Source organism: Rana temporaria, chromosome 10 (assembly GCF_905171775.1).
Source record: "Rana temporaria chromosome 10, aRanTem1.1, whole genome shotgun sequence".
NCBI classification, from domain to species: Eukaryota; Metazoa; Chordata; class Amphibia; order Anura; family Ranidae; genus Rana; species Rana temporaria.
Window position 1 is genome coordinate 34102465 of NC_053498.1, and position 14205 is coordinate 34116669.

The 14205-nt window shown below is 42.9% G+C and overlaps 1 protein-coding gene across 1 annotated transcript in view; it reads left to right on the plus strand.

The window, feature by feature from the left end:
* BCL2L12 (BCL2 like 12) overlaps positions 1 to 14205 on the plus strand; it is a 48906-nt gene that overhangs the window by 27090 nt on the left and 7611 nt on the right. Inside the window, exon 5 of the mRNA XM_040327517.1 lies at positions 2212 to 2321. Within this exon, the coding sequence (XP_040183451.1) occupies positions 2212 to 2321 (110 nt within the window). The remainder of the gene's footprint in view (positions 1 to 2211; positions 2322 to 14205) is intronic.

Genomic DNA, 14205 nt, shown 5'->3' on the forward strand with positions numbered 1-14205 from the left:
GGCAGCAATTTTTAGTTCCATTTAACCACTTAAGCCCCGGACCTTTAGGCAGCTAAATGCCCAGCCCAGGTTTTGCGATTCGGCACTGCGTCGCTTTAACAGACAATTGCGCGGTCGTGCGACGTGGCTCCCAAACCAAATTGGCATCCTATTTCCCCACAAATAGAGCTTTCTTTTGGTGGTATTTGATCACCTCTGCGGTTTTTATTTTTTACGCTATAAACAAAAATAGAGCGACAATTTTGAAAAAAATTCAATATTTTTTACTTTTTGCTATAATAAATATCCCCCAAAAACATATATACATTTTTTTTTCCTCAGTTTAGGCCGATACGTATTGTTCTACCTATTTTTGGTAAAAAAATCGCAATAAGCGTTTATCGATTGGTTTGCGCAAAATGTATAGCGTTTACAAAATAGTTGATCATTTTATTGCATTTTGATAATATTTTTTTTTTTTACTACTAATGGCGGCTATCAGCGATTTTTTTCGTGACTGAGACATTATGGCGGACACTTCGGACAATTTTGACACATTTTTGGGACCATTGTCATTTTCACAGCAAAAAATGCATTTAAATTGCATTGTTTATTGTGAAAATGACAGTTGCAGTTTGGGAGTTAACCACAGGTGGCGCTGTAGGAGTTAGTGTTCACCTAGTGGTGTGTTTACAACTGTAGGGGGGTGTGGCTGTAGGACTGACGTCATCGATCAAGTCTCCCTATAAAAGGGATGACTCGATCGATGCAGCCGCCACAGTGAAGCCGTGTTTACATACGGCTCTCCCCGTTCTTCAGCTCCGGGGAGCGATCGCGATGGAGCGGCTATAAACGAATAGCCGCGCCGCCGTCCTGGATCGCTCCCCGCGGGTATCCGACCACCGCATGTAGCGCGGGGGGGGGGGGGGCATATGCCTGTACGTGCCATTCTGCCGACGTACATATACATGCGGCGGTCGGCAAGTGGTTAAAGCACCACATATTATTTTATTACAGGTACTTCTAAAGCACCATTGATTTACTCAGGGCTAAAAGTGAGTACACCCCTGAGTGAAAATGTCCAAATTGGGCCCAAAGTGTCGATATTTTGTGTCCCCACCATTCTGAGTGGAACCTGTCCTGTTAAACCGCTGTATTGTCATGGTCACTGTGCTGCAGCTCAGTTTCAGGGTCTTGGCAATCTTCTTATAGCCTATGCCATCTTTATGTAGAGCAACAATTCTTTTTTTTTTTTCAGATCCTCAGAGAGTTCTTTGCCATGAGGTGCCATATTTTACTTCCAGTGGCCAATATGAGAGCGTGAGAGCGATAACATCAAATGAACACACCGCCCTCAATTCACACCTGAGACCTCGTAACGCGAATGACTCACATGACCCGGGGCGGGGGGGGGCCCAATTTGGACATTTTCATTTAGGGGTGTACTCACTTTGGTTGCCAGCGGTTTAAACATTATTGGCTGTGTGAGTTATTTTGAGGGGACAGCAAATTTACACTGTTATACAAGCTGCACAATCACTACTTTACATTGTAGCAAAGTGTAATTTCTTCAGTGTTGTCACGAAGGATGAGCTCCGGCGTGTTTGCAAGGCCCACGTGCAGAGCCGGCCAGGAAGTCGAGACCTGTAATTAATAAATGTTTTGCCTTCCCACCCAAGCTCAACTAGCAGTAAAAGATGTATGTATGTATGTATGTATGTATGTATGTATGTATATAATATATATTACACACACACGTTGAGTTGAGAGGTATCTTGATATAGCGCGGTCTTACCCCGAAGGGTCCCCGACGCACTTGACTAGGGCCAATTTAGACGTGAGCCAATTAACTTGCCAGCATGTCTTTAGAGCTTGGGAGGAAACAGGAGCACCCGGAAGAAACCCACACAGGCACAGGGAGAACATGCAAACTCCAGGCAAATAGTGTCGTGGTCGGGATTTGAACCAGCGACCCTTTTGCGGCTAGGTTAAAGTGCTAACCACTACACCACTGTGCTGCCCCGTAATCAAAAACAATCACATTGTGTATTTGTTTTTCATTAACCATTCACATAAATATTGGCGTAAGTATTTCTTTTAATGAATGCCTGCCTCAAAAAATCCACTTCAAACAGATGTCCTTATTTTGTTTTTTGAAATACCGTTAATTGATTTGTTTTCCTATAACTGTTTGCTTTACCTGTATGTCATTTTTTCATCTATACAATTCAGAGAACAATAACGTGACTGCCAACGACAAAGCAGATGCAGAAGACAAAGAGGAGATAATCCGTAAATTGGTGGTTTTGCTGCAGGAACAGGCTGTTGTAATCAATGAAAAGGTAAGAGCAAATGCATGGATCACACACATTTGTTTAAAGCTGGCCATACATGAGACATTTTTTTTTTTTGTTCAGCCAGCAGGTTGAATGAAAGAAAATTACTTGATTCCCCCCATCCATAAACTCAATGTGACAATTAAAATGGGTAATAGGCGCAAAGGAAAACACACAAATATTAATTCAAAATGTTCTTGGTATAAGTCTCATAAAAGAAGTGTATACACTTGTATCAGCTTAAAGGGGTTGTAAAGGTAAAAACAAATTTCCCTAAATAGCTTCCTTTACCTTAGTGCAGTCCTCCTTCACTTACATCATTCTTCCATTTTGCTTTTAAATGTCCTTATTCCTTCTGAGAAATCCTCACTTCCTGTTCTTCTGTCTGTAACTCCACACAGTAATGTGAGGCTTTCTCCCTGGTGTGGAGAAAGCCTCTTTAGGGGGCGAGCAGGAGTGTCAGGACGCCCACTAACACACAGCTCCTTTCTCTATCTGCAAAGTAGAGAGAGTCCTGACTCTCCTGCTCGCCCCCTCAAGAGGTTTTCTCCACACCAGGGAGAAAGCCTCGCATTACAGTGTGTAGTTACAGACAGAAGAACAGGAAGTGAGGATTTCTCAGAAGAAATAAGGACATTTGAAAGCAAAATGGAAGGATGAGGTAAGTGAAGGAGGACTGCACTAAGGTAAAGGAAGCTATTTAGGGAAACATTTTTTTTCCTTTACAACCCCTTTTAAGATCCAGAACGCAGCTCACTCTAGTAAACAGACAAGAAGAAAAGAAAAAAACACCACATATGCCTCGTTTCCACTGAGCGGATCGGTTCGGTACGCTATTTTGGGTGTTTCCATTATGAAAGTGTGCCATTAAACCGAACCGTACCGGACCATTCTGGGTCCTGCTTCAGATGAGGGGCCATAGGAAATGGAACGGTTCCATTAGGGCGGAGATGCAATACATTCCACTGATTGGTGGACGCGCTAGGCATTTTTTCTAAACCCTGAATGGTCCCTGACGGTCCGATTTGCAGTGGAAACGCTCACGAGAATAGACCTGTCCCATTCTAACCGCTCCAAATTTACTGGCCCGTTCTGTTCAGTGGAAACAAGGCATACGTGTAGTATTTAGGTGCAATTTTGGCCCCCATAATGGGTTACTCACAAAAGGTAGTATACAGGCTCTTCAATATAGGTAAATTTTCAGAGGTATGCCTGTCCATTCCTCATGCGCTGAGCAGCTGTGTATCTCACACTGTGGAGGAAACAGGAGCTGTAACCGGATGGTAGATACAGAAGCCCTTGAGCGGTTCCAGGGTGGTGAAGAGGGTGCTAATGTCACAGGGCCCAGGATGCGCACGGGAGCCACCAGTCACGGCATGACCCCTTTAAGAAACGTCACGATCTGCCTTTTCTAAAGTGCGCATGCGCCGTAGACATCGGCGCACGTCTTTATTGTAAATATCTCCTAAACCATATTTATTATAGCAAAAGGTACAAAATATTGCTTTTTTTTTTTTTTTTTTATAATTGTGGCTCTATTTTTGTTTATAGCGCAAAAAATAAAAACAACAGAGGTGATCAAATACCACCAAAAGAAAGCTCTATTTGTGGGAAAAAAAGGACGCCAATTTTGTTTGGGAGCCACGCCGCACGACCGTGCAATTGTCAGTTAAAGTGGTCAGGGGCTTATGTGGTTAAAAATGTTCTCTCCTCTTGCCTATCCTGCCTAACCCATATAAAATGTCTGTACTTGCCTAGTTTTTATCCGGTCCAGTCACATGATCCTGCAGCTCTGGCTCCCTTGTGTCGGTGAACGAGGAGAGGACGGAGCACAAACAATGGCTGGGCCATGGGAGCCGGGCCATCAGGCCTCTAGGAATTCATGGCAGTTGAGTGCTACCTTAAACAGAGCTGCAGGATCACATGACTGGAGGTGATTAAAAATAGGTAAGTATATCGATCTTTTTTTATACAGGTTATGCAGGATAGGTAGGAGGGTGGCGGAGGGAAAGTTTTAGGAATGGATATATTTATTATTTTCCACATTAAACATTTACCCTCCAGGCCATTTTTTGCCATATTGCACTGCGTTACTTTAACTGACAGTTGCATGTGCAACGAATGTACCCAGATAAAATGTATGTCCCTTTTTTTTCACAAATGGAGCTTTCCTTAGTGGTATTTGATCACCTCTGCTGTTTTTAATTATTTTGCGCTATATATATAAAAAAAAAACAGACATTTGAAATAAAAAATATTCTTGACTTTCCGCTATAAAAAAAATCCAATGAGAAAATTAAAAAAAAAATTGAATTTCTTTATCAATTTAGGCTAATATGTATTCTGCTACTCGTTTTTGGTAAAAAATAAATAAATCCCAATATGCGTATATTGATTGGTTTGCGCAAAATTTATAGTGTCTACAAACTGAGATTTATGGAATTAAAAATGTTTTATATTTGTTTGTTTTTTTTTTTTACTAGTAATGGCGGCGATCACCGACCTTATAGTGGGATTGCGACGGACAAATCTGACACTAAGTGACACTTTATTGAAACCAGTGACACTAATACAGTGATCAGTGCTAAAAATATGCACTATCACTGTACTAAGGACACTGGCAGGAAAGGTTTTTTGACATCAGGGGCAATGAAAGGGTTAAATGTGTTTCCTAGGGAGTGCTTGCTAACTGTGGGGGAGGTGCTTGTGCTGTGGGAAGGCAGAGATCTGTGTTTCTGCTTAGTAGAAGCACAGGGTCACTACCTCCCCTTCTTACAGAACGGCAATCTGCCTTGTTTTAGATAATTGTTCTGTTTTTGGAACAATCGGCAGGTCCCGGCGGACATTGCGTCTGACAGACCCTCTGATTTGGCTCCTGCTGTATCCAATCACAGCGGGAGCGGGTCACTGGCGGGGCGTGTGCGTTCCCCAGGCCCAGAGGTGCAAAATCACGTACAGTATACGGTTGGCAAGCGGTTAAAGTGTATCTTAAGGCTATTTTTTTTTTTTTTAAGTCTTGAATAGATTGGGAGTTGGTTAGATCCTCTGCCAAGTTTTTATTGCTGTCTGTGTCCTATTTGGCAAGATTCGCCACTTCAATTGTATTTGAGAAGGGAATTGAAGGGATACCTAATTAGCGGCAGAGGTGAGGGAAAATCTTTCAATGAAAGAGAGAACAGTCTAAGTAGGCAATAAAACGCAAGTTGGGAGATTCTTTCTAACTTCCTGTTTTATCTCTGAGACAGGAAGTGAATGTAAATGTCCCCCGTGGTACACGGACAGCAAAAAATAAACAAGCAGGGGTTTTTACCCTTCCCTGTTTATTCCAAAACTAGCAAAAATGAATTTCTATACATATACACCAAAAAGTAACTGTAACCAGGATTGGGACAAGCTATAACACTACGATATGTACCGAACGGTCATTTTTATTCCTCTTTGTTTAACCTCTTCAGCCCCGGAACATTTTTCTGGCCATAGACCAGGCCATTTTCGCGGTTCGGCACTGCTTCGCTTTAACTGACAATTGCGCGTTCGTGCGACATGGCTCCCTAACAACATTTACATCCTTTTTTTCCCACAAATAGAGCTTTCTTTTGGTGGTATTTGATCATCTCTGCGTTTTTTATTTTTTGCGCTATAAACAAAAATAGAGCGACAATTTTGAAAAAATTCAATATTTTTTACTTTTTGCTGTAATAAATATCCCCAAAAATATATAAAAAAAGACAAATTTTTTGCTCAGTTTAGGCCGATACGTATTTTTCTACATATTTTTGGTAAAAAAAAATGCAATAAGCGTATATTGATTGGTTTGCGCAAAAGTTATAGCGTCTACAAAATAGGGGATGGAATTATGGTGTTTTTATTATTATTATTTTTTTACTCGTAATGGCGGCGATCTGCCATTTTTATTGTGACTGTGACATTATGGCGGACACATTTGACAAAATTGTCATTTTTAGAGCGATCGGTGCTATAAAAATGCACTGATTACTGTGAAAATGACACTGGCAGTGGCTCTGAAGGGGTTAATTGTGCCCTAGGGATGTGTTCTAACTGTAGGGGGTGGGCTGTGTGTGACAGGACAGTGATCACAGCTTCCGATTACAGGAAGCTGTGATCACTGTCCTGTTGCTAGGAATACTGGGGAAATGCGTGTTTACATCAGCATTTCCCCGTTCTTCCTCTCCATGGCACGATCGCGGGTATACCCGAGGACATCCAGTCCGCGGGACCCGCGGTCAAAGTCGAGGAGCTTGTGGCGGGTGCGTGCGTCCACAATGCCGCTATCTTAAAGGGGACGTGTATATATGCGTTTTTTTGCCTGCCCGTGCCATGCTGCAGACGTATATCTGCGTGCGGCGGGCAGCAAGCAGTTAAATTGTCTTTTAAAAATCTAATAATAATTCTGTAACTGCTCAAAGACCCTGGAAGTATAATGGTAAACCACAACCCCGGTCACTTTTGCTGGACTGCTTAATCTGCATGTAAATGTGGCCTAAAATATAAATAATAGCATGCGAAATATAAAAAAAAAATCAGAGGGTTGAATGAAAAAACTGACCTCTCCGGTTAGGACCGCTGTACTAACAATCCAATATTAGTACAGCGATCTCCCTTGCTAAGCTATTGTATTCTGACAGAACATTCCAGTCAGCGCTCTTAGCCATTGGTTGAGAGCGCTGATTGGTAGCTGGTTGGCCGCTGGTTTTACAGCAATGCACAGAGGAAGGCAGAATGGCTGGCTTCTGCCTGACCGGCTGCCATACACACGCCAAATGTCTGCCTGTTTTTATTGAACTGGACAATATTGCCTGACATTTGGCCTGTGTGTACTAGGCTTTAGGGGTTGATTTACTCAAGGCAAATAGACTGCATTTGCTCCAGAGCTTAGTAAGTGCAGGAAAGCTGACTTCCATCATCCAATCATGTGCAAGTAAAAATGCTGCTTTTTTAAATTTTGCTTGCTTGTGATTGGATATTCTTTGCAAAGTGGCGCTTTGCCTCATTTACTAAGCGCTGGAGCAAATGCCTTTTGCACAATCTATTTGCCTTTAGGGAATCAACCCCTAAGAGCTGCCATGCCCTGGATATTTTGCTCGCTGGGGAATACATCTAGGCCCAGATTCACAGAGAGCAAGGCACACATGATGCCGCCTTAGAGTAACCAATGTACGCTACGCCAACGCAGCGCAGAGAGGCAAGCAATGCATTCAGCAAGCCAGTGCTCCCAACGATGCGCCAGCGCGGCGTGGGATTCGAAGGCGTACGCCGGCGTAGGTGGAAGTGGGCGTGACCCATGCAAATGATGGGCCGAGCACCAGACAGATACGTATCACGAACTGCGCATGCGCCGTGATGTGGACGCATCCCCCTGCGCCTGCTCACAACCACATCTGAAAAACTGCCTAAACTACGCCGGATCACTGCGTACAGCGTGAACGTAACCTACGCCCAGCCAGACACACATCCAACGTAAAATAAGCCGGCTTGTGTTCCCTGGTGCAGACCTTTGCATGTCTGCTGCTGGGTTGTACCTCCTTTATGGGGAATAACTTTGCGCCGGACGTACAACTTGCGCGCACCACTCGTAGCCTGCGTCGGGCGCACGCAGGTTCGTGAATCGCCGTATTTCCCTAATTTGCATGTTTGAATGGCTAATCAATGGGAGCGGCACCATGCACCCAGCCTAAATGTGCGCCCACCCTACGCCGGGCGTAAGCAAGCTACGTCGGCGGGGTGTAGCCTGGTTTTAGGCGCATATCTGTTTGTGGGTCTGGCGCACAGATACGACGGCGCACATTTGCACTTACGTCGGCGTAACTTGTTATACGTCGGCGTAAGTGCTTTGTGAATCTGGGCCCTAGAAGATTTTTGTATTTATTATTATTATTATTATTATTATTATTATTATTATTATTATTATTATTATGGTACTTGTATAGCGCCGACAATTTACGCAGCGCTTTACATATACAGTTGCAATAAAAAGTATGTGAACCCTTTTGGAATGATATGGATTTCTGTACAAATTGGTCATAAAATGTGATCTGATCTTTATCTAAGTCACAACAATACACAATCACAGTCTGCTTAAACTAATAACACACAGAGAATTAAATGTTACCATGTTTTTATTGAACACACCATGTAAACATTCACAGTGCAGGTGGAAAAAGTATGTGAACCCTTGGATTTAATTGAATTGAACCTCCTTTGGCAGCAATAACTTCAACCAAACGTTTCCTATAGTTGCAGATCAGACTTGCACAACGGTCAGGAGTAATTCTTGACCATTCCTCTTTACAGAACTGTTTCAGTTCAGCAATATTCTTGGGATGTCTGGTGTGAATCGCTTTCTTGAGGTCATGCCACAGCATCTCAATCGGGTTGAGGTCAGGACTCTGACTGGGCCACTCCAGAAGGCGTATTTTCTTCTGTATAAGACATTCTGTTGTTGATCTACTTCTATGCTTTGGGTCGTTGTCCTCTTGCAACACACATCTTCTGTTGAGCTTCAGCTGGTGGACAGATGGCCTTAAGTTCTCCTGCAAAATGTCTTGATAAACTTGGGAATTTATTTTTCCTTCGATGATCGCAATTCGTCCAGGCCCTGACGCAGCAAAGCAGCCCCAACCCATGATGCCCCCACCACCATACTTCACAGTTGGGATGGGGTTTTGATGTTGGCGTGCTGTGCCTCTTTTTCTCCACACATATTGTTGTGCGTTTCTTCCAAACAACTAAATTTTGGTTTCATCTGTCCACAGAATATTTTGCCAGAACTGCTGTGGAACATCCAGGTGCTCTTGTGCAAACTGTAAACGTGCAGATTTTTTTTTTGGACAGCAGTGGCTTCCTCTGTGGTATCCTCCCATGAAATCCATTCTTGTTTAGTGTTTTAAGTATCGTAGATTCGCTAACAAGGATGTTGGCATATGCCAGAGACTTTTGTAAGTCTTTAGAAGACACTCTAGGATTCTTCTTCACCTCATTGAGCAGTCTGCGCTGTGCTCTTGCAGTCGTCTTACAGGACGGCCACTCCTAGGGAGAGTAGCAGCAGTGCTGAACTTTCTCCATTTATAGACAATTTGTCTTACTGTGGACTGATGAACAGCAAGGCTTTTGGAGATACTTTAATAACCCTTTCCAGCTTTATGCAAGTCAACAATTCTTAATAGTAGGTCTTCTGAGAGCTCTTTTGGACTCCAGTTGGCTGACACTTCACTCCAATTGGCTCTTGAAGATGTCATTAGTCTAGAGATTCACATACTTTTTCCACCTGCACTGTGAATGTTTACATGATGTGTTCAATAAAAACATGGTAACATTTTAATTCTTTGTGGGTTATTAGTTTAAGCAGACTGTGATTGTCTGTCTATTGTTGTGACTTAGATGAAGATCAGATCACATTTCATGACAAATTTGTGCAGAAATCCATATCATTCCAAAAGGGTTCACATACTTTTTATTGCAATTGTACATTCACATTGGTCCCTACCCTCAAGGAGCTTACACTCTAAGGTCCCTAACTCACATTCATATACTAGGGCCAATTAACCTATCAGCATTTCTTTGGAATGTGGGAGGAAACCGGAGTACCCAGAGGAAACCCATGCAGGCACAGGGAGAACATGCAAACTCCAAGCTGCTAGGTGAGAGTGCTACCCACTACACCACTCAGCGGTTACCACTACCTGTGACTGGAAGTCCAACATTTTAACATCTGTAAAAGTAAAGAACCCCTTATGCAATTTGAGATCAAACCTCCTTTTGTTCAATCTCAAGTTGTGGCCCTTTGGGATCTTTATTACAGTTACTGTAGTCACATTTGATATCATTTATATATGTATAAATAGAGCATTCCCTAGGACTTTAAAGTGGATGTAAACTCATGAAAATGAATTCATGAAATTTGAGCTGGGCACATATATCTGCAGTACAGTAAAACCTTGGATTGCGAGCATAATTAGTTCCAGAAACATGCTTGTAATCCAAAGCACTTGTATATCAAAGCATTTTTTTTTACAGGGTATAAAAGAGAAGAGAGGCACCTCTAAGTGTAGCAATAAGTTGCTAAATGTTGTACCTTCATTAACCACTAGCCGACCAGCTGCCGCAGTTATACAACGGCAGGTCGGCTCGGCTGCGCAAAATCATGTAGGTATACGTCGTTTCGCATTTCAGCCATTAGGGGCGCGTGCAGAGCGAGAACCGGGAGCTGTGTGTGTAAACTATGATGTCTCTATGATGAGAGGGGGTGTGTGCCTTTCCTCCAATTAGCAATGTTAGCCATCTTGGCTGTATGCCGAGACATCACACTCTGTGTTAAACAGGAAGAGAAAATTATCTGAAGTTTCTAAACAGTATATAAATGCGAAGACAGCAGATATGGATGTAAAGCTTATCTAGGAAAATTTTGTTTAATCTCAGTGTATAATCTGAGGCTGTTCACGTCACTGGGTGTGTGGAGGGTTTACATCCACTTTGTACCACACACAGAAAAAAATCTTCAAGAAAAAACAAACAACTTTTATTGCATATGTTTAGTAAACAAGTCCCCATAAGGGAAGTTGGACACATAATAATAGCTATAGCCCCTAGTGATAATCACTGTCTTCTCCCGGCAGGGGGCACCCACCAAGAGCAGACAATTGCTCTGCAGGAAGGATTCCCTGCTGGCATTGTCTGTGTTGATGGGGGAATTGTGCAAATTTCTTACAGGAAATACATTTGCACTGTGTATGGCTTGTCTTAGTCCCTTAAACAGGGCTTTTTTACTGAACATATGCGATTAAAAGTTGTTTGTTTTTATGTGGAGATTATTTTCTTGGTGTGGTACAAAGTCCTATTTAGCTTTGTGTCTTAGGGAATGCTCTCTTTATGCATATGTAAGGAATGTGGTACCAGTCGATCCAACCATAAACACAGGCGGAGGGTTTGTTGTCCCCCTCCCCCATTCTTCATGATAAGATTATACGTTGTGACTTTATCATTACATTCAGCTGAGTTGTCAGCATGACAATTTTTTTTATTTTATCCCCGTACATACCGTATTTTCACCGCCGCTTCCAGGTATGTCTTCTGCGGGACTGGGCATTCCTAATTGATTCATTGACAGGCTTCCGACCGTCGCATACTACGCGTCACGAGTTGCCGAAAGAAGCCGAACGTCGGTACGCAGGCGCCGTATAGAGCCGATTCGCAGTCTGGCTTCTTTCGGCAACTCGTGACGCTCTGTATGCGACGGTCGGAAAACTGTCAATCAATTAGGAACGCCCAGTCCCGCAGAAGACCTACCTGGAAGCGGCGCTGAAAATACGGTATGTACGGGGATAAGATAAAAAAAAACAGCCGATTGTCATTCTGACAACTCGGCTGAATGTAATGATAAAGTCACAACGTATAATCTTTTTCTCCAGAGTAAATAATTGTAATGTATGTAATCAGTTCTCATAGCTGAGGTCCATCTTCCCCTTGTTTTAATTATGTTGCCCTTTGCTGCACTCTTTCCAGTGCAAAGACATCCTCCCTGTGGATTGGTGACCAAAACTGAACTGCAAAATTAGGATAAGGCTGAACCAGTGTTTGTCTAGGGGTAGAATTATTGATTTTTCTTTTGAATTATAGGTCCTTTTTTTCCGCCAATTTTTTTTTTTTTTAAAGTCAGCAGCTGCTGACTTTGAGGCCCCTTTCACACTGGGGCGGGAGGTGCGGTGGCGGTATAGCGGTGCTATTTTTAGCGGTGCTATACCATCGGAATTGCAGCGGTATTTGAGTGCTAGCGGTTTTAACCCCTGCTAGTGGCCGGCAATGCGCCTCTGTATAGCCGCGGTTTCCCATTGATTTCAATGGTGAGGAGCAGTTAACACACTGCTCCAAAGATGCTGCTAGCAGGACTTTTGGAACGGTCCTGCTAGCGCACCACTCCATTGTGAAAGCCCAATGTGATGGCTGTACATAAATGCTATAAATAGCAGTATTAAGGCCGAGATACCTGGCACTATAAAAGCAGCAGTAAAAACGTTTTATTTTTGTATGGCCATCAACCGTTTATATACTGTGGGTTACTTTTAAATAAAACGATCGTAACGGAGAGCACTTAGATCGTCTTTATTACTATTTTTCATTTATTGCCTTGGATCATCTGGTTCCACTGTTGCACCGACTGCCGGATTGACTGACCACCTTCATCCCATGTGTGGATACAAGCGTATTGGACCTTCTGTTCATTCAGAAGTCCACCATATCTGGTAAGAACAGACCAAAAAAGGGTTTGGTGGTGGAGGAACAGTCACTTTGAGCATTCAGTGCTTTTGAATCGCTTTTCGTCACGAGGCGTCTTCGCCCTGTATTGTTGAAAACCCATCCATCTCTTCATATATGTTTACGGACTCATTTGTATATTGCGCTGCACTAATTTACTTTTTCTTGCATTGACACTTACCTGTCCAGGGCGCCTGCGATGCCGGCACACAAAGCCGATTTCTCACTCGGCTCCCGTCTTCGGTAAGGGAATCAGAAAGTGCGTTTTCCCTTCCTGGTTCCCTACTACGCATGCAATATGAATGGTCCCTGCTGTCTTCTGGGACCTGTGTGTCTCCCAGAAGACAGGGGGGGGGGTTTGCGCCGGACGTGGCATTGATACCTGCAGATATCTGTGCCCGGAAGTGGGAGACCGGTATCTTCTCCCCCCATGAAAGCTGCCAAATGTGACTAATACCAAATGTGACAGTGGAGGGGGGGGGGGGTGGATTTTGAAAAGTGCAAGTTCCATTTTTGGTTGGAACTCCGCTTTAAAGAATTGTGATAGCTTTGTTGGCTGTGATTTGGAATTTCGTGCTACTGCTAAGCAATTCCAGATCCTTTTCCATCAAAAACTTCAGTTGCCTTTTTCCAAAGCAACTTTGAATGAGGTCTGTGTAGCAAAATTGCCAGTTACAGTAAATCCTTGGTTTGAGAGTAACTTGGTTTGAGAGCGTTTGGCAAGACAAGCAAAATGTTTTAATAAATTTTGCCTTGATATACAAGCGATGTCTTGATATAAGAGTAGCGTCATGTCACAACTGAGTATAAAAAAGGAGAGGAGCCTCTAAGTGTAGCAATATGGTTACATTTAATGAAGGTACAACATTTAGCAACTTTTTGCTACACTTAGAGGTGCCTCTCTTCTCTTTTATACTCTGTAAAAAAATTGCTTTGATATACAAGTGCTTTGGATTACAAGCATGTTTCTGGAACGAATTATACTCACAATCCAAGGTTTTACTGTATTAGTGGTCAGACCTTTATAGACATGGCACTGTTGATTAAAAAATAAGGAAATAAAAACCATTGCACAAAACAAGTGGAGATGTTGCCAGAAGCAACCAGTCTTTTTCCAGCTGCCATGTTTCTAAATCGGGCAAAAAAATGTGGTTGACCATCTGACACGATTGCTGCATGAGTAATGTTCCAAGCTCGTGCTTCTTCTGTTCCTCAGCCCTGATGGCATTGTGCAGGTACTCCTCCCCATTGTAATGACCTGGCCTATTCTTTTTATAGAGATGCGGAGCCCAGGGCCTGCAGCTGCATTCTGATTGTCACCAGGATGGAAGGATGAGCGTCATTTACATCTAAACAAATGCAAATTCCTGCCATTATGATTCATATAATTGCCTTATCTGGGGGGACAGAGGATTGGCTTTTTGATGAAAACAGAAAAAAAAGTTATGCAGAGAGGCAGCATGTCCATGAGTGTGGCTCAGCAAGGGGTGCAAGACGAATTGCGATCTACGGGAAATTGACTTGACAAGTGTGGTGTTATGCAAACAAAAAACTACAAACTTACCAACCTTCAAAGTCGGACTCCAGGGTACCTGTATAGAGTGGATTTTATTTTATTTTT